Source organism: Suricata suricatta, chromosome 2 (genome assembly GCF_006229205.1).
Source record: "Suricata suricatta isolate VVHF042 chromosome 2, meerkat_22Aug2017_6uvM2_HiC, whole genome shotgun sequence".
In the NCBI taxonomy this organism is placed as follows: domain Eukaryota; kingdom Metazoa; phylum Chordata; class Mammalia; order Carnivora; family Herpestidae; genus Suricata; species Suricata suricatta.
The window spans coordinates 136,277,759-136,303,149 of NC_043701.1; the positions used below are offsets into that span (position 1 = coordinate 136,277,759).

The 25,391-nt window shown below is 37.3% G+C and overlaps 1 protein-coding gene across 4 annotated transcripts in view; it reads left to right on the forward strand.

The window, feature by feature from the left end:
- KAT6B (lysine acetyltransferase 6B) overlaps positions 1-25,391 on the forward strand; it is a 183,811-nt gene that overhangs the window by 92,066 nt on the left and 66,354 nt on the right. For all 4 annotated transcript variants that reach the window (XM_029932004.1, XM_029932003.1, XM_029932005.1 and 1 more), the window contains exon 4: positions 23,495-23,603. In XM_029932004.1, the coding sequence (XP_029787864.1) occupies positions 23,495-23,603 (109 nt within the window). The remainder of the gene's footprint in view (positions 1-23,494; positions 23,604-25,391) is intronic.

Consider the following 25,391-nt stretch of genomic DNA (forward strand, 5'->3'; position numbering starts at 1 on the left):
GTTTTCTAACCGGAATGTCTGATCTGTTTTATGTGCCTGCCAAAAAAATCCCCAAATACTGGCCGCCTGAGTTCTGGCTAATGTTTCTAAGCTCCTCTGTTTTGAAAACATTCCGTTTCTACACTGTGTTACAGATGCTCTTGCATACAGTGAAATCCTGTGATAAATATTTTTCAGTGAACATAAAGTATTTGAAAAATAAACGAATGGCAGTGTTATCATTAGTCATATTTGACTGAGCGCCACCAGTTATTCATCATCGGGTATCGGACATAGTCCAAGATGCAGTCCCTGCGTATAGTGGTTTTATAGTCTAATTATCTGTGAAATGGTCATGTCAGAAATACCAAGGAACCATCAATTGAACAATTTATTTGCAATTATGATTAATAACCTGCTCTGGGTAATTAATGGGAAAATATATGTGGCTCTTACTGGGCTGCTGGTTTCAGATATATAAGCAGTATGTGTGTATACTCTGAGTAACTCGTAGTAAATAAACTAATTTTTTAATACATCCCAGGTCTCATTCTTAACTGTGTTTTAACCCCCTCAAGAAAAAAGTAAGCATAAGCATAAATAGGTGGTTCTGCCATTTTTTATGGTAATGTTGTTTACATCTTAAAAATTCATCAATAACAAATTATATTATTTGAAAAATGATTGCTTTTCACAGACTGATTATCTTTGCAATATTGTTCCTTTTGGGATTGTTTTATGATACTATGAAAATATCTTTCTAAGCTTCTTTTGTCCTCCATATAAAGTATTTATTTTACATTAGATAAAATGAAAACATATTAAGGATAGGTCTACACAATGTAAATATTTGTTTAAATTCAGTATTCCAGTGGGAGTTTTGTGGACAAAGTATTTAACAATATTTGTGTAAATTTACCTGTAATTTTGACTCACGTAGACGTAGCTGAAATGAGATAGTGAGTATACATATAAAAATTTATGGAGGCACCTAGGTGGTTCAATTGGTTAAGTATCAGACTCTTGATTTCAGCTAAGGTCGTGATCTCAGGGTTAGTGAGATTGAGCCTCATATTGGACTCGGTAGTGACAGTGCAGAGCCTGCTTGGGATTCTGTCTCTTCCTCTCTCTCTGACCCTTGTGTGTATACGCGAGCGCGCGCGCGCGCACACACACACACACACACACACACACACTTTCTCTCTCAAAGTAAATAAACATGTTTAAAAATTATATATTTGAATAGAATTTCCCCTGACTTGTGTACAGGTAAAGTTTTTGGTAACCTTTTTTCCAAGAATGATTATATGGTCGACTTGATTCCATTATAGAAACTTTTTTATTGGTTATGATAAGAATTGGTTCATTAATAAAAATGTTGGTTAAAACTAAGGAATAGAAAATGATATATAAAAACATTTAATTACTATTTTAGCTTAATGAGATGTGTGTATTTGCCGGTTATATAATGGAGTCTCCAGGCTTTTCTTTGAGCATGGGTTGGAGTTCCCCATCTTTTTGAAAAGAATTTTCCATCTCACTTTCCTTAGAGGTACTTGTGAAGCAGCCTGAATGCAGAGTTCTTCTAGATTATAATTTTCTCCAAATCTTGTAATAATTTTTTTTCACTATTATTCACACCGATCTAAAAACATTTACTAAATGCCCATAGAGACTATAACTCTTTTTGTACACATAGGTTCTTAGATGTTGGAGAGCAGTGTTTAATGAAGGCATTTAATTATGGTAACAGGCATAATTCACATAAGCAGATTTGAAAACACACTTATGGACAGAACTCAACAGGTAGAAGCAGAAGTGCACAGGTGTCCTAGACAATAGTTTATTAGCCACTCGTGTTGAGCATTTTGTGGGGAAGTAAAGAGCTCTGTGTTGCTGAGCTTGTCACATGGTGGTCAGAGAGCTTTGGGCTGTTTGTTTGTTTTGTTATTTTGAGAGAGAGCAAGCAGGGGAGGGGCAGAGAGAGAAGAAAGGAGAGAATCTCAAGTAGGCTCCTTGCTGAGCTTGGAGCCGGAAGTGGGACTTGATCTCACAGACTAGGAGATCCTGATCTGGGCCAAAAATAAGAGGCAGCAGACTCTGAGCCACCCAGACTCCTTGTTTGTTTTTTAATCTTCGGCTTTTGCCAAATTGGCTCTCCTCTGAAGGATCTCCCTTTCCCCCGTCCCTGCCTGGACCATTGCGCAAGTCCATGCATTTTAATTGCAGTAGCAACCACCTCTCCCTTTGCATCCGTGTCCTTAACCTCTGCTGTTTATTTCTAACTAAAATCTCTCCCCCCTTCCATTTAAAAATTTGCATCGAAATCACCTCTTTATAGAAACCCGATGTATTGACTCAACTTTATATTTCTGTTGTTAAGTTTTGTTCTATCTATATAACTTTAATGAGACAAAGCTTCAAAAACTTGAGTTTTAGTATCAAGTAAGTTCTGTATGTAATAAGTGTGCAAATATTTCGTTGGCCATATGAACTTCTAAAATAGGACAACTTTTCTCCCCTAGTTTTGAGATACAATTGAATGTAACAATTTTTGGGATATTTAATTGTCAAAACTGCTCCTCCTACCTTCATTTAAAATATTTTTTAATGTTTATTTATTGAGAGAGAGAGAGAGAGAGGGAGACAGAATCTGAAGCAGGCTCTTGGCTCTGAGCTGACAGCACAGAGCCCGACATGGGGCTCGAACTCATGAATGGTGAGATCATGACCTGCCCAAGGACTCTCAACCCACTGAGCCACCCTGGCGCCTTACCCTGCCTGCAGTTTAAAAGGGATGGGGGCGGGGCCAGTGAGCGGAAAACATGGCCAAGGAACTGACCTTTGAGAATGCGACTTACTAACTTTTCACAGTATATACTACTGAAGAAAGCAAGAAACATGTGTTTGTGGCATTTTGTTGCCTGGAAGCATGTCCTTGAATTGTATATGTGTTTATTCCCCATGTAATTAGAAAACCCTTAAAGGTACGGGTCATATGTTCTCAGTCTTTGAATCATCTATGGCATAATGCGTGGAGACTCTCTGCTCTTGTACCATTTGAAGTAAGTAACAGGTACTGAAAAAACTGTTGTGCGTCCCCGGCATCTACATTAAATACAAAACAGCTCATAGCTGCTAACATTTTTTAATCCAATTACCAAATACTATACACTGTCTAAAGCACTTTATATACGTGATCTCATGTAATTTGCACAACTGTTATTTCCATTTTACAGATATAGAAACTAAAGGAGGGCTCAAATACGTGGCTGAGGTCATACCAGAAAATAGTAAAGCTAGGAATCAAACCTTGTAAACGTGATTTCAGATTCTATGCCCTTTACTACACTGTGGGTTAACTACCTTTCAGAAACTTTAAGAAGTTCTGAAAACTTAGATGAAATATAAATTTTCTCTTAACCAAACTAAATGAAAAACTAAGAAATAATCCTTAGTGGAAGTATGTATGCTAAATAGGAAACCTTGGAAAGACCTCGTTAGCAAATGAGAGTCTGGGAGACCAATCATGGTGTTTATTGTCTGCTACCCAATGAAAACAATATCTCCTTACACTGTGAACCCTTTTCATTTATACCTACAACACCTGAATGAGGAATGTACATTTATCAAGCTCTCACAGCTCATTGCTGGGTGACATCAGGGACTCTTTTTTTAGGATAGCTGTCCATCTGTTCTCCTCTAGGAACTCCTGGATCTGTGCCACTGCCACTTGGCTGCTGGCTTCAAGAGAGCCTAAATCAGTGAGTTGCTCACACCAGGGAGAACAAACAGGCTCTTCTCCTTAAAGTGTCTGTAATTATATGACCATAATTAGAAATAAAACCTTCTTTATATAATTTGCAGCTCACGAGGAAAGACTTTCTGCTTACACACCATTTTCCTCTCTATTGTCTTACATGCTGATCAGGAAATAGGTTACTTGGCCCTGACAAGAGACTACTGAATCTAGCAGAGAGATCCAGATTCCCTGCACCCCCTCGTTTTGCCTTGTGGCCTTGGGGTTATCCCTGGCCCTTCCTCAGCTTTTGGTGTGCTTTTGGTGTATGTAGTGTTACAGGATTTGGCTAATACAACCAGCCATATAGGAGAAGTTGCATGTGGCAACCTTAATTTTTTACTCTTATTTCCTTGGAAAAGAGAGATAATTCCAAAATAAGTAACTCATGAGTAAAGATACTAGTTTTGTTGCATGTGATTGGCGGTTGAGTTTGTTGTCATTATTGTAAACAGTAACATTGTTTGGGTGATTCTCCGGTGTTCAAAGAGATTTAGGTCACTGTTGGTTTTTGCCTGATGCTTTGGGTTTGAGCAGATGCTGATTAATTCATGAGCCCCAACTGCAAGGTAGATGTTCAGTATCGATTAGATATGCCCCTGGTTGTATGCTGTTAAAAAGGACTCAGTTGTGAAATACTCCTAAAGCTAAATCAATAAGCTACTAACGTTGTTTCCCCCCATAAATGTGTATATCTTATCCCTTTAATGAAATGAGAGGCACTGGTAGGAATTCTGTGATCTGGACTGTTAAGAAAACTGGTCGGATCTTTGGAACAGTATGCTTGTGTGCTAACCATTCCAGGTGAGTATAAATTATTCATATGCACATCTTTGCTGAGGATAACAGACTTAACGGAGGAGACAACATTAACAATTTTCTTTGGAAAATTATCATCTTCTGGTGACATGGGTAGAGAACTTTGCTCAGAGCATGCCCAAATACCACTAAAAATGTCAAGGGCTTTGAAATATAGTTCCTCATAGGGTAAGAGTTTTAAAATGTCTACGACTTCTGTGATGATCATGGCCAGTAACTGCTAAGTAATTAGCAGTGCCGGCAAAGGCTTTCGGAAGTTTTCTGCCTTAGCAATGTTTTCTGAAGACTATTGAATTTAGACTAATTTCTGGCTTTCACCCCTCAACATACAGACTTGTCCAGAATAACAGCAGTCTTTATGAAATCATTACGAAATCCAGTAAATTAAATGCTAAATTCAGCATCTAGGCCTGGCCTTCTCCTCTGCTTGCCTTCTCTTCCAGGTTCCTAGAATGGGGGGTTACTCCTGCTGTGAGGACTTCCTGACCACGCCTACCCCTTCCTTAAGTCTTTACAGTGGTTTCTCATCTCCTTTTGGATCTACGCTGTTCACTCCATGCATCAAAGCCAGTCACCAGCAGGCTCTGGATTATCTCTTTACCCTCATCTGCTACTTAGGTCCCCAACTTTTTCTCTCCCTCTCCCTCCCCCCCTCCCTTTCGCTCTCTCTCTCTCTCTCTTTCTCTCTCTCTCCCTCCCTCCCTCTCCTTCTCTCCCTCCCCACTCATTTCAAGTTGCTCTAGGGAGCATCTTGCTTGTGGAACACATTACATTAGTCTTTTAAGCCATCTCCCAAAGCACTGTCATTTTCTTAGACTCTCTTGTTCTTTTTTCTTCTGTTCTAAATAACTCCTGAAATCCCATCTTCTGTAAAAGTCAGTTTGAATTAAGTGGAGAATTGCTGATGGTGTCCTCTTCATCTCCTTTCACAATAACAGACCTCCCATAGCTTCTTCCTCTAATATCCACTCCCATTATAAACTCACCTCCACTTCCGACTTCCCAAATGACCCTTGCCCTTGACTTATGTGTAATAACAGCATATCCCGTCCCTATTCTGGTTACTGTTCCTCATTTAGAGACTCACATGGGTGAACAAAGCAGGTTCTAAGGTCAACTGCTTGACTTGGAATCTGAGCTCTACCACTTGCAGCTGTGCTCCTTTGGGCCCATTATGTGAGCTGTCTGTGCCACAGTTTCCTCCTTAATAAGATTGGTACAATCATAATACCCACCTGAGATTTTGAAATAATGGAAGCACGTTACACAGTACCTAGTGCTAAATAAGTATGCAGTAAAATACTAGCTGTTGCTATTATTTTTAACTAGGTGGAGAAAATGAAGGATACACCACCATATTTCATACACACACACACATCTATACATACGCATACACAGTTACATTGTTTGGAAAAACATTCAGAACTGTGATATAACTTTTTTTTTTAAGAAATGAAAAAATACATATTTGTTAAACATAAAACACACGACATAAAGTTGAACAAAATCCTGGCTAAGTCAAAGGTTCAGGAAGCACTGTACTAGTTGTTTCTGCTCATATACTAAGGATCTGACATTAGTCGTTTGGTCTTTGCTTAAAAGCATCAGAGCCCTGATCTCACAGTTTGTGGGTTCAAGTCCTGTGTCGGGCTCTGTGTTGTGCAGAGCCTGGTTGGGATTCTCTCCCCGCCTCCCCTTCTCTGCCCCTCACCCATGCACTCTCTCTATCAAGATAAATAAATAAACGTTAAAAAATAAATAATAAAAGCACCAGAGCCCCCATATGTATATATGGGTACTTGCATGCTTTTGCATGATAATGATTAGGTTTTCTTTAAGAAAATTTCAAAAGCAGACACTAGTCTATCTAATTCAAATAAATGATGGAGAAATTACTTAAAATTTTTAAAAAAGGGGTAGTGTGAGGGACAACACCTTCACTAACAAATGATTTTGGGGGGGGCGATTCACATAAATCTGGATCTTTTTATGCATATCCCTTTATTTTTAAAATTTTTTTTCCTGTTTTTTTCTAATAATAGTTTATTGTCAAATTAGTTTCCATATTTTTTCCTGTTTCATATTTATTTTTGAGAGACAGAGAAAGACAGCACAAGCAGGGGAGGGGCAGAGAGAGAGGGAGGCACAGAATCTGAAATAGGCTCCAGGCTCTAAGCTAGCTGTCAGCACAGAGCCTGACGTGGGGCTTGAACCCATGAACCGTGAGATCATGACCTGAGATGAAGGTGGACACTTTATCAGACTGAGCCACCTAGGCGCCCCTATGCATATTCCTTTAAAGTTGACTGTATCTTCACTGCAGCTTATATTTGGCATGAGGATAATTAATTGCTTCTCTTTCCTGATTTTATTGCTTGTAAATATTCTGTTAAGGAATTTTATAAACACACTAAAGGTAATCCTGGGCTCATGGGTATATTTTCTCTTTCTTTCTTTCTTTCTTTCATGGGTGTTTTTCTAAGTAGAATACTTACAAGCTTATATTGATTATGTTTTAAAATGTTGGCTGCAGACATTAGTGGATTGCTTTTAAAGTCATCTGTTATTCCTGATTTACCAGGAATGTATCAGTGAAATATTTGTTTGGAAAACAGCAATAATTTTAGGTAGGGAAATGGAATCTTCTAAAAATAACAATAAATGCTTTTATGGATCGATGTTTCTCTGATATTGAAGGACATAGTAGTATGAAGTGTGCATATGACTAAGAAAGCCATAATAAATATATATATATTATTGACATTAGTCATATCTGAGAGGTTGCTACTCTTGTTGGTATAAAAATTACTCAGATTTCCTTATTTTTATTAATGTCATTTCACAACTTATATCATTTTAGGTTTTATTAATGCCTGTTTTGTAAAATAAAATTATTAGAGAAATTATGAGGGAGTGTAGCATGAAAGAGGTGACCAGAGCTACCCTATTTCATGTTTGTAACTTTCATTTCTTTTCAAATGTAGATTTATTCCTAGTGATACAAATTGCTGTTTTCTTTGGCAGGCACTAGAAGCAAGTCTATGTGAAATTATGTAATGTCTGAAAAGTTATATTCATGATTAATTGGCCTATCCAAGAATGGTATTTGTGTGGAATAAAGCAATCATGCTTTTTATTTGGCATTGAGTTAAAGCGCCCCTGTTCAGATCAGGTTACTCTACAGAGCTTTTTGACTGAGAAATGTATGTTTAGCTTGATCTCTAAAAAGCATAAAATGTAGTTTCAAAGCCAAATATGCTGGAATTCATATTGTAACCAAAGTTAGTCTTTGAATAACTTCAAAAGCAAGCTCTTTCACTCTGTCACACTTTAGTTAACAAATAAAGCCAAGAGATTTAAAAACAACATTTTCATCTCTGTGTCCTTTGGATTAGCTGTAGTGTCAAGTAACAGTTTAAAATTCCTCCTAACCTTGACCCAAACTGATCAGTTAAAATGAACAGTCTATTTATTTATCTGAACTGGATTATACGGGAACTAGAAAATAAGGCCTTTAAATAATTGTCTCCTCCTCCTACGTGTCAACTTGAGAAATGATGACATCCATTACTACAGAGTGATGTTGAACTTGATAACTGGAGACAGGGTTCTGCAGTGGTCCTGGAGCCTGATTGTCTCAGGAAAATGAACTTTATTTTCTCATCTATAATGTGGAAATAATAGTATTTGCCTTCTGATACTTTAATGATTAATTAAGTGCTTACCTGAATATCTGTTCATAGTGAGTACTCTTCACATGTTTGCTGGACCAATCACTGCCACTAGCGCTGCTGCCGCCACTACTGCCGCTAACTACTACCACTGCTGCCCCCCCAGCTTCTGTCACTGTTAAGTAGCTCCCCCTTCAAGGCATTAACGCCAGGGTTTTGCTCTCCGTGAATCCACCTACTGAAATGGAAAATCCTATCCCCAAATTGAAATTGGTAATTTGGAGGTTACTGGTTAAAAGTGTCTTGGGGTGCCTGGGTGGCTCAGTCGGTTGAGCATCCGACTTTGGCTTAGCTCATGATCTTGCAGTTAGTGGGTTCGAGCCCTGCGTCGGGCTCTGTGCTGCCAGCTCAGAGCCTGGAGCCTGCTCAGATAATGTGTCTCTTTCTCTCTCTGCCCCTCCCCCGCTCGCTCTTTGCTCTGTCTCTCAAAATAAAATAAAGACATTAATAAAAAACATTTAAAGAAAAAAGTGTCTTTATTCTTACTACACAAAGGTGCAGACCACAGATCCGCAGTCATCAAGATCATCAGGGAGCTTGTTAGAAGTGTAGGCTCCTTGGCCTCATCCCAGAACTGCTAACTCAGAATCTGCATTTCAACAAGGTCTATAGGTGTTCTGTTTGCATTTTAAGGTTTGAAAACCACTAACCTACATAATTTCCTGTCATCCCCCTCCTCCCAAACTATCCCCAAAGTCATCTGAATAATTTAGAGATCACTACCACCAGTGGGCTACCAACAGTATCAGTGAGCCAGGCCTTCATAATAGGCATATGGAAGGTCATTGGACAGAGAAGGAAGTAGGGAGAGAGGAAGAAAAACCATGCCTGACCGTACTAATGTTACAGTTCTGTAGATGGGTCTGTCCTTAGTGATTTCAGATGGTTCTTTGTTGTGACATTGAATATGGAGAAGAATACTGAACTTACTTTGGAGAGTCCCTTTTAACATACAGTCTCAGCAATTATTACCCCTCTTTTTTCTTACATGCGGGCATACACGCACACACACAGGGTAGTTCTCTTATAATCAGACTTTAATTAATGCCTTGGTTTAACGATGAGGACTTTATGTGCTGATTCTGCAAGATCATTGGATAGGAGAGTAGCAGTTTATTTACTGTTGATCTCTCTGTTGTTTGGGTAGTGCTTTTACCGTTATGTGGTTTGTTTCCTTCAATCTAAAATTTGTGAAGATACACAAGAACGTTGATGAATCACAAATTATGAATGGTTGTGGGAGCACAGCTTTATTTGTATTATAATAGGGGAGAAGGAAAAGTACTCATTTTTACTTAAAATATGAGCTTTGAATCCATTGTTTGTAAATTAAAAAACAAATTTAAGTTAAAATTAACAAGGAAAATTTGATAAAATGTTGGGAATATGCAGTGGCAAACCTCATGCAGTTACAAATGTCCATGTTGTGTGACTCAGCAATCTCACGTGTAGAACTTTATCCTGCAGGTGTATTTGCATGTGCAAAGGCACATATGTACATTTTTATAGAAGCAAGAGTGATAACCCCAATATAGAACAAAAGTGGCTTAGTGTACCTCACTTTTTTTTCCTTTTTAAAGATGTTACATGTTTGTATGTGCCAGGCCTGTCAACAGAAGTTGGGAAAGGGGATTTGAGTGTCCAAGGATTGGGTGGCTAGTCTGTGGAACATCCAGCTCTTATTTTCAGCGAAGGTCATGATCCCAGGCTTGTCGGATCAAGCCCCACACTGGATTCCACGCTGAGTGTAGAGCCTGCTTAAGATTCTCTTTCTTCCTCTGCCCTCTTCCATGCTCACTCTCTATCTAAAATAAATTGAAAAAAAAAAAAAAAACCAACTGCAGTGTGCAAACATCCATCAATAGGTGAATGGATAAACTAATTGAGATGTATTGATACATTGAAAAAGAAACTTGACATACAACAACATGGATTAATATAAAAAACATGCTGTGTATAAGGAAATCACAAAATTGAGTACATATTGTGTGCTTTCATATATAAAATTCTAGAAGAGCCAAACTAACATGTAGTGTTAGAAAGCAGATCAGCAGTTGCCTGGGTCTGTGGAGGAATGGCACTGCAGAAAGGTTTGAGGGAACTTGTTTTTTTTTATTTTTAATTCCAATATAGTTAACATACAGTGTTATATTAGTGTCGGGTGTACAGTAGAGTGATTCAACAATTCTGTACCTTACTCAGTGCTCATCATAAGTGTACTCTTAATCCCCTTCACCTATTTTGCCCCTGAGGCAACTTTCTGAGGTGAAAAAAGGGTTTTATTTCTTAATTGTTGTGATAATTATATGAATGTATTTATTTGTCCAAACTTTAAAAGGTACATTTTGTTACATATATTTTTTATACCTTAGTAAAGTTGATTTTTTTTTTTAAGTAAAATTTGGGAAGATAAACAAATGAGGGTTTATGTTAGTGAGGGATATTGGTTCTTTTAACTTTCTTTTCTGGTAATGTATTCATCTGTTTTTGGTATCAGAATTATGCTGACCTAATAAAATTAGTTGAGAAACATTTCCTCTTCTTTTTTTGAAATAAATCATGTAAGATTGGCATTGTATTTAAGTTTGTTTGTTTTGAGAGACAGAGAGAGAGAGCAGGAGGAGGGAGAGAGAGAATTGCAAGCAGGCTTCACACTGTTAGCACAGAGCCTGACATGGAGCTTGATCCCACAGACTTTGAGATCATGACCTGAGTCAAGATCAAGAGCTTAACCAACTGAGCCATTCAGGTGCACCCGGGATCGTATTCTTAAATTTTTGAAAAATTTCACCAGCAGCGCTGGCTGGTCCTGGAGTTCTTCATAGGGTTTTTTAAGTTATAAATCCTTTTATTTAATGGATTTAGAGTTATTCAGAGGTCCTGTTTCCTCTTGTGTTGGCTTTGTTAATTTGGTCGATCAATGAAGTTATCATTTTATCTCACTTGTCTAATTTATTGGCATAACCCCGTTCATAGTATTTCCCATCATTTTAATGTCTTCAAGATCTGTAGTGATATCCCCTTTATCCTTCTTATTTTGGTAATTAAGTTTTTTCCTTTTCTTGATTAATCTAGTTATAGGATCTTAATAAAGTTAAGCATCTTCCTACCTTATGACCCAGCAGTTCCCTTCCTAGGTATTTACTCCAGAGATGAAAACACGGGTCCACAAAAGTACTTGCGTAAGACTGTTCATAACAGTTATATTCATTTTAACTCTATGCTGAAAGCAAATACTGGTCAACCAAGGAGAGAATAAACAAGTTTTTGTGTATTTTACAATAAAATACTAGTTAGTAGTAAATAGCACAGAATTTTTGGTATGCAGAAGTATGCATGAATATGGTAATACAGTGAGTTGAAAGAAGTCCCACAAAAAGAATTTGGTGTTTGGCTCCATTTACATGAAGTTCTAGAGCAGACCAAATCATACTATGGTGGGAGAAATCAGAGCAGTAGCTGCTTGGGAAGGAGAGTAGGAAGGAGTTGATTGGAGGGTCAAGAGAGAACTTTTGTGGTTATGGAGTATTCTGTAACTTGATAGAGATGTGGGTTACGTGAGTGTATGCATCTATTCAAAACTCTGAACTGTCCATTTCATTATATGTAAAATACACATTAACTTGGTAGAACAACAGTGTGAATGTACTTAGTGCCACTGAACTTTACAGTTAAAAAGAGGTAAAGTGGTACATATTATATATATTTTACCATTTAACAAAATGAAAGAGGGCGGTTGTGAAGGTTGTAAATGGGAAAACAATGAAAAATTCTTTATTGTTCCCTCATCACCTTGTTCTGTTATATTCTTATTTCTTTATTTACCATTTGTATGCTAAAGTTGTAATTTACAAAATAATGAGAAAGTACCAAGTATGAGACGTAATGTTACATGTATATATTCAACAAATATTTATCAAATATCTACAGTGTGTATAGTTCCTCATTATATGTGGTAATTTAGATAAACAAACAAGGATCTCCTCTAAAGAGCTCACTGTGTACTAAGTTTTGACTTAAAATATATTAAAAAATGACTTCACAAAAATAAAGAGCTTTCCTCTACCTAATGAATACTCTTTAGTAGATTTCTGTAAGACGCGAAAATTCAAGGAAATTGAACTTAAAATAAGTCTTTGCCCTGCGGGGAAAGCCTATGACATCTGGTGTTTCTCTTCCTGGCCTTGCTGTGGCCTGCACTGGTAGGGGCGAGGCTTGTGTTCTGTGCAGTGATGTGCAATCTGAAGTGATGCTGGAGTGCCAACGAGCACAGTGTCACCAGTAATGTTCAGATAAGTGCTCCAGTAGTGCCTGACCTAAACCATTAGTAGATCTAGAATCCCCAGCACAAAAAGGTTTAGGTCAGACTCCAAAAAAACAAGGTCAGAGCTCTTGACATTCAGATAGTAATTATCCAAACAGTCCTCTTTTCGTACTGCTTATGACTCCTGTAATTGAAAGGGTCAAAGGTAGTTTGAAAGTGAGGAAAACAAAAGCAGAAAAGTCAAGGGCATGGAAATTTTGCACACCAGATGGTTTATGTGCCCAAAGGGCAATTGAGAATTAAGTATGTTAAAGGAATTACACTATTTCTGTTGGTTCTGTGACGACAAGCACTTGGAGTACCAATTATATTCTGTTTGGCATAGTTGGGTTCTGAGTAAACATTAGTGACTTAACTGCGTAGTACATAACATCTCAACTGACATATAAAACTCTGTGAATGCAGAACATTACGGGGGAGGGGGGTGGAAATAATATTGACAAAGTGACTAACGTGATTTTTCTAGCTTGTTAATATCCACCTACCTGTGTCTCCTCTCCTCACTCTACTTCCCTATTTGGATCTAATTACAATAAATTCAGTAGCCTGTGTTTCCCCTGAACAGTTAATGTAGGAATTCTTGGTGGAATTGGTAATGAAAATGACTGTGATTCATTTTGCCTAGGTGGAGTAGTAGTCACCACATCTAGATTAAAATGGGTACCTTGGGACAACTGGGAAGCCAGCTATAGGATTCAAACCATAAGACTTTCTGGAAAACAAACAATTGATAGAGTAAAAAAAGATAAGAAAGGGAGATAAAGGATCCAAAGTGGGCTCTGTGCTTAGAGCACAAACCACAAGATCATGACCTGAGCTGAAATCAAGAGTTGGATGCTTGGGGCGCCTGGGTGGTTCAGTTGGTTAAGTGTCCAACTCTTGGATTTGACTCAAGTTATGATCTCACAGTTTGTGAGTTCTAGTCCTGCGTTGGGCTCTGTGCTGGCAGTGCAGAGCCTGCTTGGGGTTCATTCTCTCTCTCTCTGAAAAGAAATAAACTTAAAACAAGTTGGATGCTTAATCAACTGTGCCACCCAGGAGTCCTGAATAGGCAGATTTTTTAGAGCAGTGGAAATACTCTGTATGCTACAGTGATGGTAGATATACGTCATCATAAATTTTTCCAAACCCATAGAATGTATAATGTCAAGAGAAAACCCTGATGTAGTTTGTGGGCTTGGGTGACAATGATGTGTCAGTGTAGGGTCAACACTTATAATAACAAAGGTACCACTCTGGTGGGAGATGTTAATAATGGGGGAGGCAGCTATGCATGTGTGGGGCTGGGTGGTGTGGGAAATTTCTGTACCTTCCCCTCAATTTTGCTATGAATCTAAAACTACTGTAAAAAATAATAACATTTGAAAAAAATACATTAAAGATTTGTGACACTTGGATATGAATTGATTTTAAAATTCCATTTTTCAAAACCTAGATTGGAGTTTATATTATTATATTGCTAATATTGTGACATGCTTGCCAAACAGAATAGTTTGTAAATCCTAAGCAGACTTCCTGTAACCATGTGTTGAATTTCCAGCTGTGTTGAATCAGACTTTGATCCCTCTTAAGAAGATAAATGCGGTATCTGCAGTTTCTAATGGTAAGGGTGGAGGAGAGATGTTCAGATGAAATCTTAAAAGCCAAGTCCCTGTCCAGATAAGAAATTAAAGATGCTGGGTAAGCCAATGTTGGCTTCCCCACCCCCTGCTCAAATTTGTAGGCTTTATCCTCCCAAAACAAAAACAAGCAAATAACAATAAAAAATGAGATACAATTGTTAAATGCAGTGTGCCAGATTAGATGTGTTTCCTTCCAATAGAGTCACTTTCTTTAATCAGCACTCCTAAAAATGGCACACCTGCCTAATTAGAACAAGTTCTAGACTACAGATACAATGTGAGCATTTCAATTAGCTCCACACAGTTGCTAACTGCCAAGGCCGAGGTTCTTAGAAAGTCTTCCCCTTTTTCCTTTTCTTATTTCTTTTTGGCCAAGCTTTTAGTGTTTTATACTCCTGAATCAGCCTTTTGATTGTGGGCATTTCCCAGTATTGGTCAATGATACTGGTTTTATTCTTTAAATGAAAAAAGAAGTGACATATTTATGGATATGTATGGTGATGCTTTTAAATATTTTTATTTTATTAGATTTAATTTACTTGTCATTCTTAAAATACAGAGAACCCTCTTCGCTGTGACAAGAAGGTAAAATACAGCAGTCACATTTCAGATCTCCATACATTAGCAATAATAAATCCTTTTGCTCAGAGTAATGCAGAAGCTCAATCCAGAGCCAGTGGGGATAATGTAGTGCTCCCTCACAGAACCAATTACCCACAGAGAAGTATAATGAGCAGGGGAAGCGATATAATAAAAATCTATATGGCAAGTGTAAAATTAAGGTAAAATTGTTGCATGTGAAAAGTCTTACACTAAGTGTATCTCCAATTATCTTCTGGAAAAAATTATTTAGATATCTATTCAGGTCAAGAATTTATTTAGATAGAATTTATTTATAGAATTTATTATAGAATTGCAAGAACAGCCTTAGAATAAAACAAAAGGGTCCGTATGCGTAGAGAGAATGACAGTAGACATGTTTCAAACAAGGTTCTGTTGTGCCACTGAAGGATTTGAAGCAGTCCCGATACGGCCATGACAGTGAGCTGGCCACCAAACCTTCCTGCAGAGACATAGCTGTACTGACCACAGTTTTAGCACACACCGATGGGAACAAGATAATGCTCTTAAGATTCAAGGCAATTTAGATCATCACAGGAAGTCTCTACTTTTAGAGTTAGTGTATTTCCATAGACTATATCTTACAGCAGATTGCCCTAAAGGGAAATCCTGAGTATGCATGATCTATATCCTAATTAGAAGTGGGCTTGATCACTTGAATAAGTGGGTTAAGTGGCAGGAAATGAAATCTAGTTCTTTATTTGGTAGATTTCAAGCAGACTACCTAAGTGACATAAAAAGAAAAAACAAATAGTTTCCCTAAAAACAACATAAACATTTTTCAATCTCTATTGTCCCACTGCTATCAGTTGTAAGGTTTGTCGGAAATAATTCACTACCAATAATAAAGCACCAGAATTTGTAAAGTATTGGGATGGCGCAGTTGGTTAAGTGGCCGGCTCTTGATTTCAGGCTCAGGTCATGATCTCATGGTTGAGGGATCGAGTCTGGTGTCAAGCCTGCTTGGGATTCTCTCTTGCCCCCTCTTTCTGCCCCTCCCTTGTCTCTCTCTTTTTCTCTCTCCGATAAACTTTTAAAAATCTAATAAAGGGGGCACCTGGGTGGCTCAGTCAGTTAAGTGTCTGGCTTCAACTCAGGTCATGATCTCATGGTTCATGGGTTCGAGCCCTGCGTGGGGCTCTGTGCTGACAGCTAGCTCAGAGCCTGGAGCCTGGTTCAGCCTCCCTCTCTCTCTGGCCCTACCGTGCTCACGCTGTCTGTCTGTCTGTCTGTCTGTCTCTCTCTCTCTCTCTCTCTCTCTCCTTCTCTCTCAGAAATTAAAAAAAAATCATTAAAAATCTAAAAAAGAATTGTAGAATGTTTTTAATAGGTTGAACAGATTCATGCTCTTCTTATAATTTTGCTATTCTCAATGCAGTGCATTCATCTTCCTTGACTGTTACTACTTGTTTTTGTTTTTGGTTTTTTTATTCTTCCTTAAGAGGGAAGAAGGACAAGGAGTCTCACAATTAGGTACTGGCATGGCCTCAGATCTATTTTAAAAATAACCTATAGTGAATGACTTCTCGCGGAGCAAGTTCCAACCAATAATGATGAGATAATTTTCTTCCAGCTGATATTTAAATTTTGGTTCTATTTTGTCAGGTTATACCCAGAAAAGTACAATTATGCACAAATGGTCATTTATTATGAATGATGAGAGTAGGAAAAAGAAGCCTTCAGATGAGACCGTGATGGAAGCCATCTTGCCACTGACGGCTGTCTTACTGTCATATTATAGTTATTAAGGATGTATGTTAAAGAATAATCACCTTTGGGACCTCTTGAACCAGAGGATCTACTTCCAAACCTAAAAGCAGTGTGTTCATCTATTCAACAAATGTACTTTGAAGCTGGTGCTACAGCAGTGAACAAAGTCTTTGCCCTCAGAACGGAGCTTTGATAGTTCAGTAAGTGAAACAAAATAGGCAAATGATAGAATTTGTCAGTATGCCTAGCAGTGATGAATGCTATGCAGAAAAATAAAGCAAGGCCTGGAGGATCCAGAGTGGTGATAGTGGGTTGTAGTTTCATAGAGAATGGGCAGGGATCAGCCTCTCTGATAAGGTGATATCTGATTCAAGCTCCAAAGGAAATGAGGGACTGACCAGCCACAGGAGAGGAAAAGCAAAGGACTTGCAGTCAGCAGACTGGGTCTTACTGTCTTGATCGTTATGTGACCTTAGGGAGGCCTTGAACTTAACACAGTCCTGTCTCATAGGCTGTGTTTGTCATAGTGAGACACTTGAGGAAAGCATTTTGGTAAACTACAAAGCATCACCTAAACTTCAGGTTTCAGTACAAGATGATAAAAGGATGCAATTTGAAGACATGCATAAGGAAGAGCCTTTTTATACGACTCGCTTTGAATTACTGAGTTAAGTTGTCTGCCCTTTAGTGTTGAGAACACTCTCCAAAGATGAATTGTTTGATACTTGGGTATAAAGGATTTATGTTAGTCTTTTGTTTACTATTGTGGTAGTATTTCATTTACAATTTTACATTCGTGCTTTACTTCCTTTGGCATCTTTTTCTTTTCTTTTTCTTTGAGCTATCCTTTTATTAGATCAGGCCTCTTGGCTCTCAGTTGAGACATTTTCTATTCTGTTCTTCTATTCCCTGATTAATTCTTTGAGAGAAAAAACATAACAACCCTCTAAAATTCATATTTATCATAGAGACTCACAGAGTCAAAGTCTATTATAGAATAATTCTAAACTCCACAGCAATTTATTTTTGTGGATATTTAGTAAGGACTTGAAGTTGTTTGTTCTTTTTATTTTTATAAACAAAGTAAATTTTGTAATCATCATAATATTTAAATAAAGCTTTATTGTTTACAAAGTACTTTCACACACTCACATTTGAAGTTTAGTGATCACAGAATTAGGCGATGCAGACACTATTATTCTGTCCTATTTTACTGATGAGGAAACCTGAGGTCCAAAGACCAATATTTAAATCCAGGTTTTATAATGATATAAGTATGAATATATGAATGAAAATGAGTTGCTTTTAACATTTGGAACTACTTAAAACGGTGTATATTGTAAGTAGATTCAGGAAGATTCTAGATGGCTCGAGATATATCAGTCCATAGGGGATGCCGGAAAGAAAGAGTTGTGTCCCTGATCATTGTGATTGGACATCACAGAGACAGCCTCTTTTTGTGTCATTGTCAAAAAGCATGTGCACCGGGCTCTAATCTAGCATGAACTTTCATTTATTTTTCTTCACTTACTTAGACTGACATGATTTACAAATGTTTCCTTTAGGGCAGAAACAAAAGTAGGCATGAGCAAATATAAAATTTCTTAAAACCATCTGAAATAATTAATCCAGTTATTTAATTGGAAGTAAAGAATATTTTCTCAGAAAAGGTTATTTTAGGTCAAGGGTGCTGAAGACTTTTCAAATATCTTTTTAAGTAAAATAGAATCAATAAAAAATTTCAGAGCAGAGCTGGGATGAGCTTATTAGAGATTATCCATCCAAGGACCCATTAAAATAAATAAGTGATCTGGAAGGGACCTTTGAAGAGTCCCAGATCTCCAACTTGTGTGCGATTGCTTTGTCTACTGTGGCACCCTCACCATCCTGAGGGGGTCCATCCAGCCTCTCCATGGTTTCTTCCGATTACAGGGGCCATCCACAATTAATCCACTCCATGAAGACTCTGTAATACCACTTGTATGAGGTACCTTCAGTAGCCAAACTCATGGAGAGAGAAAGTAGAAGGGGGAAATAGGGAGTTAGAAGCTAATGGGGACAGTTTTATTTAGTTTCGGAAGATGTAAAAGTTCTAGAGATGGATGAGGTATTGGTTATATGAATATACTTAATGCTACTGAACAGTATACTTAAAAATGGTTAACATGGTAAATTTTATGTATATTTTACCAGAATTTAAAAAAATAAAATGAAGAAAGAAAGCAATTAAAAACAATCCATTCGATTTCTGGACATTTCTGTTGGAAAGTTTAACTCCTTCTACCATAAGTGCTGTTCAAGTTTTGTGTTCCGGAGCCGTGGTGATTTCCCCTGGATGAAGACTTCTGGCTTCTTCCTTCCCAACAGTCTGTTTGAGGCTGACTAGCCCCCCTTCCTTCAATAAGTCATCATATTTTGTTTTATTTTACAGTTTACCTGAATCATTATCAGGATAAGGACTATACATTGTGATTGGCAGATGAGCCTTTTAAACCTCTTTTAATCTATTGCTCTCTCTTCCTTGCTTGCTCACTGTGTCTCCCTTTTTCATTTATTTGTTGAAGAAAATTAGGTCATTTGTCCTCGAGAGTCTTGGTGCTTGCACCAACACTATATTTGATTGGCAGTTCCTCTGTCCTCTATATCGCCTATGAATCATTAACTGGATTGAGATTCTTTATTTTATAAATGCTTATAATCCAATTACATAATAATCCATTGTTGATCTTTTATTTTTTTTTTTAAGAGTGGAGGGGGTACTGTTTTAGCCCCTACAACCACCTCCAGTATTTCGTTTGGAAAATTGTACACATGCAGAAAAATTGAAAGAACAATATATTGAACACCCATGTGCCCTTTACATAGATTCACTAACTTTTAGTACCTTTAATATATGTAAAAATGCGCAGTCTCTACCCCCCCCCCCCCCGCATCTTTTGAGATTAAGTTATCAAAATCAGGACACTTTACTCCAAAACATTTCAGCGCATGATTGCCAAGAATGAGGACATTTTCCCATATACACACAATTGTGTTGACTCAGAAAATTCATGTTCTTCTAGTTTATAAATTGTCTACTCTTTATGGATTTTCCTAATTATCCAAATAATGTCCTTAATAGCTGTCAGTACCTTTTTTTTTTTTAATCCAGAATCCGTACAAGGGTCACAAAACTGTATTTAGCATTCAGACCACTTTAGTTGTCTAAATCAGTTCTGCCCTTTATTGGGTCTTATGTGACACTGACATCTTCTGCAATGTCCAGGCAGGCCAGTTGTTTTACAGAATGTCCCTAAATTTGGATTTGCCTGATTGGTTCCTTATGATTAGATTCAGGGTAAATAATTCCAGCAAAAATACTACGTTGGCTGTGCTGAATCCTTCAGTGCAACACTTAAGAGGCACATGATGTCAGTTTGTCACAAACTGGTGATAGTGTTGATCACTTGGTTAAGGAGGTTTCTCTACTGTCAAGCTACCTTTTTCTCATTGAAATTGATAAATAATCTGTGGTGGGGCTCCTTGGTGGCTCTGTTGGCTAAGCGTCCAACTCTTGATTTCAACTGTCATGATCTCAGGGTTGTGAGTTTGAGCCCCGTGTCAGGCTCCATATTGACACTGCAGAGCCTGCTTGGGATTCTCTCTCTGCCCTTCCCCCACCTCCCTCTCAAAATAAAGTTTAAAAAATAGATAAAAATAATCTGTAGCATATTAATGGTTGCTTTTTAAATAGTTTTAAAAACATGCCATTGGTCATGGGAGAAATTGGATGGAAGAGACTATGAATATATAAATAAAGAGTTATTATTCCCACAGATGGAAAGATGATTTTTTTCTGAGAAGAGGGAAGTAGGGAGTGGGAGAATAAATAATGAAGTTGAGAAATAGGCTTTGGTGAAGACAGAGTTGTGTTTAAATGCCAGTTCAACACTTGAACTCATGCAACTTTAGAAAAATTACCTAACTTCTCAGATCCTCAATTGCCTCCCTAAAATGGGCGTTTTATAAACATTTCTGGCAGAATTGTTAAGATGATTAAATGAGAAAGTGTATAAAGTGGCCTCTAACCTTGTAGCTACACCAGGACTTTTGCATGGGAGATGAGAAGGAATTGCTTTCTGAGCAGGTTGTAGAGTTTAAACCTATCCATGGATGTTAATTCTCCAGATTAGTTTGAAATATTCAATAATGTTGAAATTTAGGGACATTCTGTAAAACAAGATCCAAATTTAGGGACATTCTGTAAAACAAGAAAATGTGATCAACATGTTAGGTACCTTTATAAAATTTCAACAAAAGTGATTAAGAATTAGGAGATGTTTGGTTTCATTTTCAGACCTCTTAAATATGATTTGTCTACAGGAGACTCATGTAGAGTCAAATTGCCATTTATTCAGACCTCTTTCTGACTGCAATCCATTTTAATCTATTACCAGGGATTATTTTTTGAAACAGTTTATATGAAGTCTGATTGAGAATAGTGAATCATAATAATTTTGTGATCCATTTACATGCATTACTGTAAAAGTTTCATTTCTTACAAGTGACAATTTTTTAAAGTTAATTAGACTAGGCTACACTAAGGTTAGCAAAAAGTGCTTTGAATTATCAATAATTCAGCAGGGCAGACATTTCTGGATAAGACAGTGGTTTTATAGAGTATTGTGAGATAGTTATCCCTAAAATAAATGGTTGTGAGCACACATCAGCGTGGTGGGGTTCACTTGAATGTAGTGTGAAGTGATAGCATCTATGCTTCCTATTATTGGGCCGAGTGTGGGACATCAGTCTTTCTGGCCATGAACTACTAGCAACCTTTGTCCTTTGTGTTACCTTTAGTTAAAAACGAGAAATGAGCCACGAGTGCTGGCTGATGGCCATGTCTTTCTCACAGCTAAAAATTCACTGGGGAAAGAAAAATGGGATTGCAGATTTGGATTTGTTTCATTGCATGAATGATATGTGACACTTTGTAAATTATTTATCACCGCAAGGATGGCAGCAATGGCTTGAGCATTGTTATATCAAATGAAAGGAGGAATCCCATTAGTACAAGGACTGGGTTTTAGCGAGAATCTATCAGGGGAATGTTGTCACTTTAAAACCAGATTGTTCTTTTAATTGCTATTTAAAGGAACAAAAGTGTTCCCAAGGTACTACAGTTGAGCAGTTTGCAAGTAATAACTGTGGATCCATAATTATGCAGTGCTGATTGTCTGGCATTTAAAAAATTGTGGCTGGAGTCAGTGACCAATTTGTTGTAGCTTGTCTTTTTTGGTTTTTCTAGTACACAGTGTTTTTATACTCTGCTTCTTAACTGTGGCTAAAATACATTTGCATAGCTACTTCAGAAAGTAAAGCCTGTGAGTATTAAAAGAACAAATTAAACTGAAAATAAGGGCAAGATAATGAATACTCCCATTGTAAGATGAAATTAATAATCATTTTGAACAATTTTGCAAATCCTCAATCATAAGATGAATTATGTTTTTTGATGACATGTTTTCACAGTGAACCGAGACATTTGTTGGAATCATTATAACCATTTGAAACTGTATCTCAGAGATGAGATTTCTTCTTTTAAGCAGCATATGTTCCTTCCACTTACTCGGCTAACATCTATTTTGAGAGTCTACTATGTATCAGGCAGTGTATTAGTTAGGCATTTCGGATAGAGTAGCTGAACATATCAGGATTTATTCTGTGCTGATGTATATTTATAAAGTTAGATCTTGCAAAATCTTGTCCTTAATTTATATTAAAAACATTTATGATTATGCTAACTTTTCTTGTCCTGAATTTTTGATTCTTGAGATTCAAATATAAATACATATAGTTACATTCAGATGGCTAGAGACAACATGTGTGAAGCCTTGAAGCCTTGGAATATGCAATAAAAGTTTGATTTTCATACAGTTTTGGCTGTTCAAAATAAATGGGACAAGATCTGTAGGCACAGTCAACTTAATTCATATGAATGGGAATATTAGCATCACTCATAGTCATATATAACAGTGGACACACTGGAGATATATATGCAGACTTATCCATTGTTAAAAGCAGTTTCCTCAGTGAGAGGTAAGGAGTATGAAGGGGTTAGACAAATGTTTTGTTTTTTATTTTATTAATGTGGGATGTCAGAGATTTAGTATTTATCCCCTTTGTGTGGCATCATGTAGTTTACTTTTGAAAACCTTGGTGCCAGAAAGACCTTGTTAATGATCCTTTGAGCTTCCCAAGTGATCTCACAGAATTTTAAAGTTCTTGTTTAGTTCCAACTCTGTCATTATGTCACCTAAAAACATACCGATATTTTATATCAAAAATTTAATAAGAGAGGGATAAAAGTAACCTGCACTAAAACATTTGATAAAGTTTAAACAATCTGAACTAATTAGTTGGTATTCATAAATTATAATCCTGAATAGATGAATCAGTTTATTACAGGTATATATGTTTTAGGAACATCGAGATTTCAGGTGAATCTTTTGGTTTGTTTAAAGCAATCTCTGTACCCAATGTGGGGCTTGAACTCATGACCCCAAAATCAAGAGCCATATGCCTACTAACTGAGCCAGCCAGGCACCCCTCAAAAGAATCTTTCATAATGTTCATTTCAGGAAGTTTATGTAACATATAAAGGTCTTCGATTTCATTGGCTGAATATATATCATGCCTGATGATATATTATACTTAAATGCATTATTCAGGTAATACTGTAGCATCAAATGATTAAAGAGGTTTTTTAATTAGAAAATGTTGTTTTGAATACCTTATTCAGCAGTTTTTCTTTGTTAAGGAAATACATAAGAAGCTTTGACTTTAATATTTTGTTGTTAATCTTGAAATGGAAAACTGACAGTATTTGTTCATTTTAATTTTATCCTAGCCCCGTGCCGATCCCATTCCGATATGTAGCTTCTGTTTGGGGACTAAAGAATCAAATCGTGAAAAGAAGCCAGAAGAGCTCCTCTCTTGTGCAGATTGCGGCAGTAGTGGTGAGTTGGTATTCTTTCTATGTTTTTAGTTACTCCTCTGTAGCCTGTATGCTATTTATATCTCTATCGAAACTGTTTTCTAAAGCAATTATTTGGTAATAGCATAGGTTTTAAATTTAATAAGTAAGTGCAACTAGAGAGGGAAAAAGTGTGAGTATATTAACAGTGACATCAAGATACTATGTATATATAACACTGTATATTAATATTTATAATTAAGCTTTGATTTCATACCAGCATTTGTAACTCAGTGTGGAGTATTTTGCATTGCAGGTAAATTCAGTGTAGAGAATTCTGTTTTCAAGCTGAATACAACTAGAATCACTTGTTTTATATAATCTGCAACCTTACTTTAAGAGACTCTGGAGTTGGAATATATAGTGTTTCAGGTCATGACACCTACTGGTGAAATATAATATTACAACCCAGCTCTGCATGACTCTGAATGAAAGGGACAGTGTTCTGGAAACAGCAGGACAGAGTCAAGAAATCATCAGGCATGAAAAAAATTCAGATTGCCTAGAATTTGATCGGAAAAGAGTGGCCTGTATAGAAGTTGATGTTGAAATCAAGGAATTGCTGGGTAGGGACCCTGGACCAACTGTCGGCAAATCGCAGCAATGAAGATGCTGTCACATAGCTGTCACCTGTGCCTTTTTCTCACTGAGTTTTTAAGACCACATCTCCGGTTTAAAATGGAAAATAAAAGGCAAACTGTGCTTACATTAAAGGAATTTGTCTTACCAAGCCCGTCTTCCTGCTTGCTAATTAAATGATAGTTGCCTAGGGTCTCTCTCTCTCTGTCTTTCTCTCTCTCTAGTTATATGTATGCATATACACACCCAGACCCCCCCGCCCCGCAACAGACTGAGTGGCAGTTAATTGGATTTTAAAAGAATAATCTCTTTGCTAATCTTTAAATTTCCTTCTCTGTTCTCTTCTCTCTTCTATCACTTTACCCCCACAGTGTTATTTTAACATTCATAAGCAAGTACTTCTCTAGTTATAATTATCTTTAAGAACAACAAACCTGCAGAAAACCATAGCATACTGTCATTTAGGAAGTCAGTAGAGTGTCGTGGCTAAGAACAAACTCAAGAACCAACCATAGCCCGATTCCTGTACCTTGAGTTAGTTACTTAACTATTTTGTGCCTTGATTCGTCAATAGAAAATTAATCATGGTGGCACCTACCCCTTGAATTTTGTAGGAGTTCAATGAGAGAACACAGGTAAATAGCCTAGCACAGGGTCTGTAGTAACTATGGGAAGTGTGCTGTAAATGTCAGCCATTGTCATTATTTGGCATGTTTGCTATTGTCCTTGATTGCTGCAAGTAACTTCAAATCTTATCACCTTTTTTGACAGCTGTTTGATGGTTGGATAAAGGAAATGTTTCACACTGAGGAATGACAGTGTTGTGTCATGATTCTTCCTCCTCCTGGAAAGGTTTAACTTGATAGGCTGTATGTGATTCTGCAGTTTTCAGGAACCGTCTAGGAGGGAGAGGAGAGCCTTGGAAATAAGACATTTCAAACTCTGCCTGAGAAATACATCCTGACAGTCTTTTTGATGGGCTTTACAGATTCATTAAAATGCTTTCCCTGCCCATGGTATCATGGATAGTGACAAAAGGGCATGGAAACATTATCTGTATGTTCAGTTTAATAAATTTCAACCGTACAGTCTCCCTGTTTTATCCTGGTAAGGTAGTCCCTCACTCATCACTTCTGACTCGAGTTTTCTTTTGGGTTTTCTCAGGAGGCTCATTCTGAATGAATTATTCTTT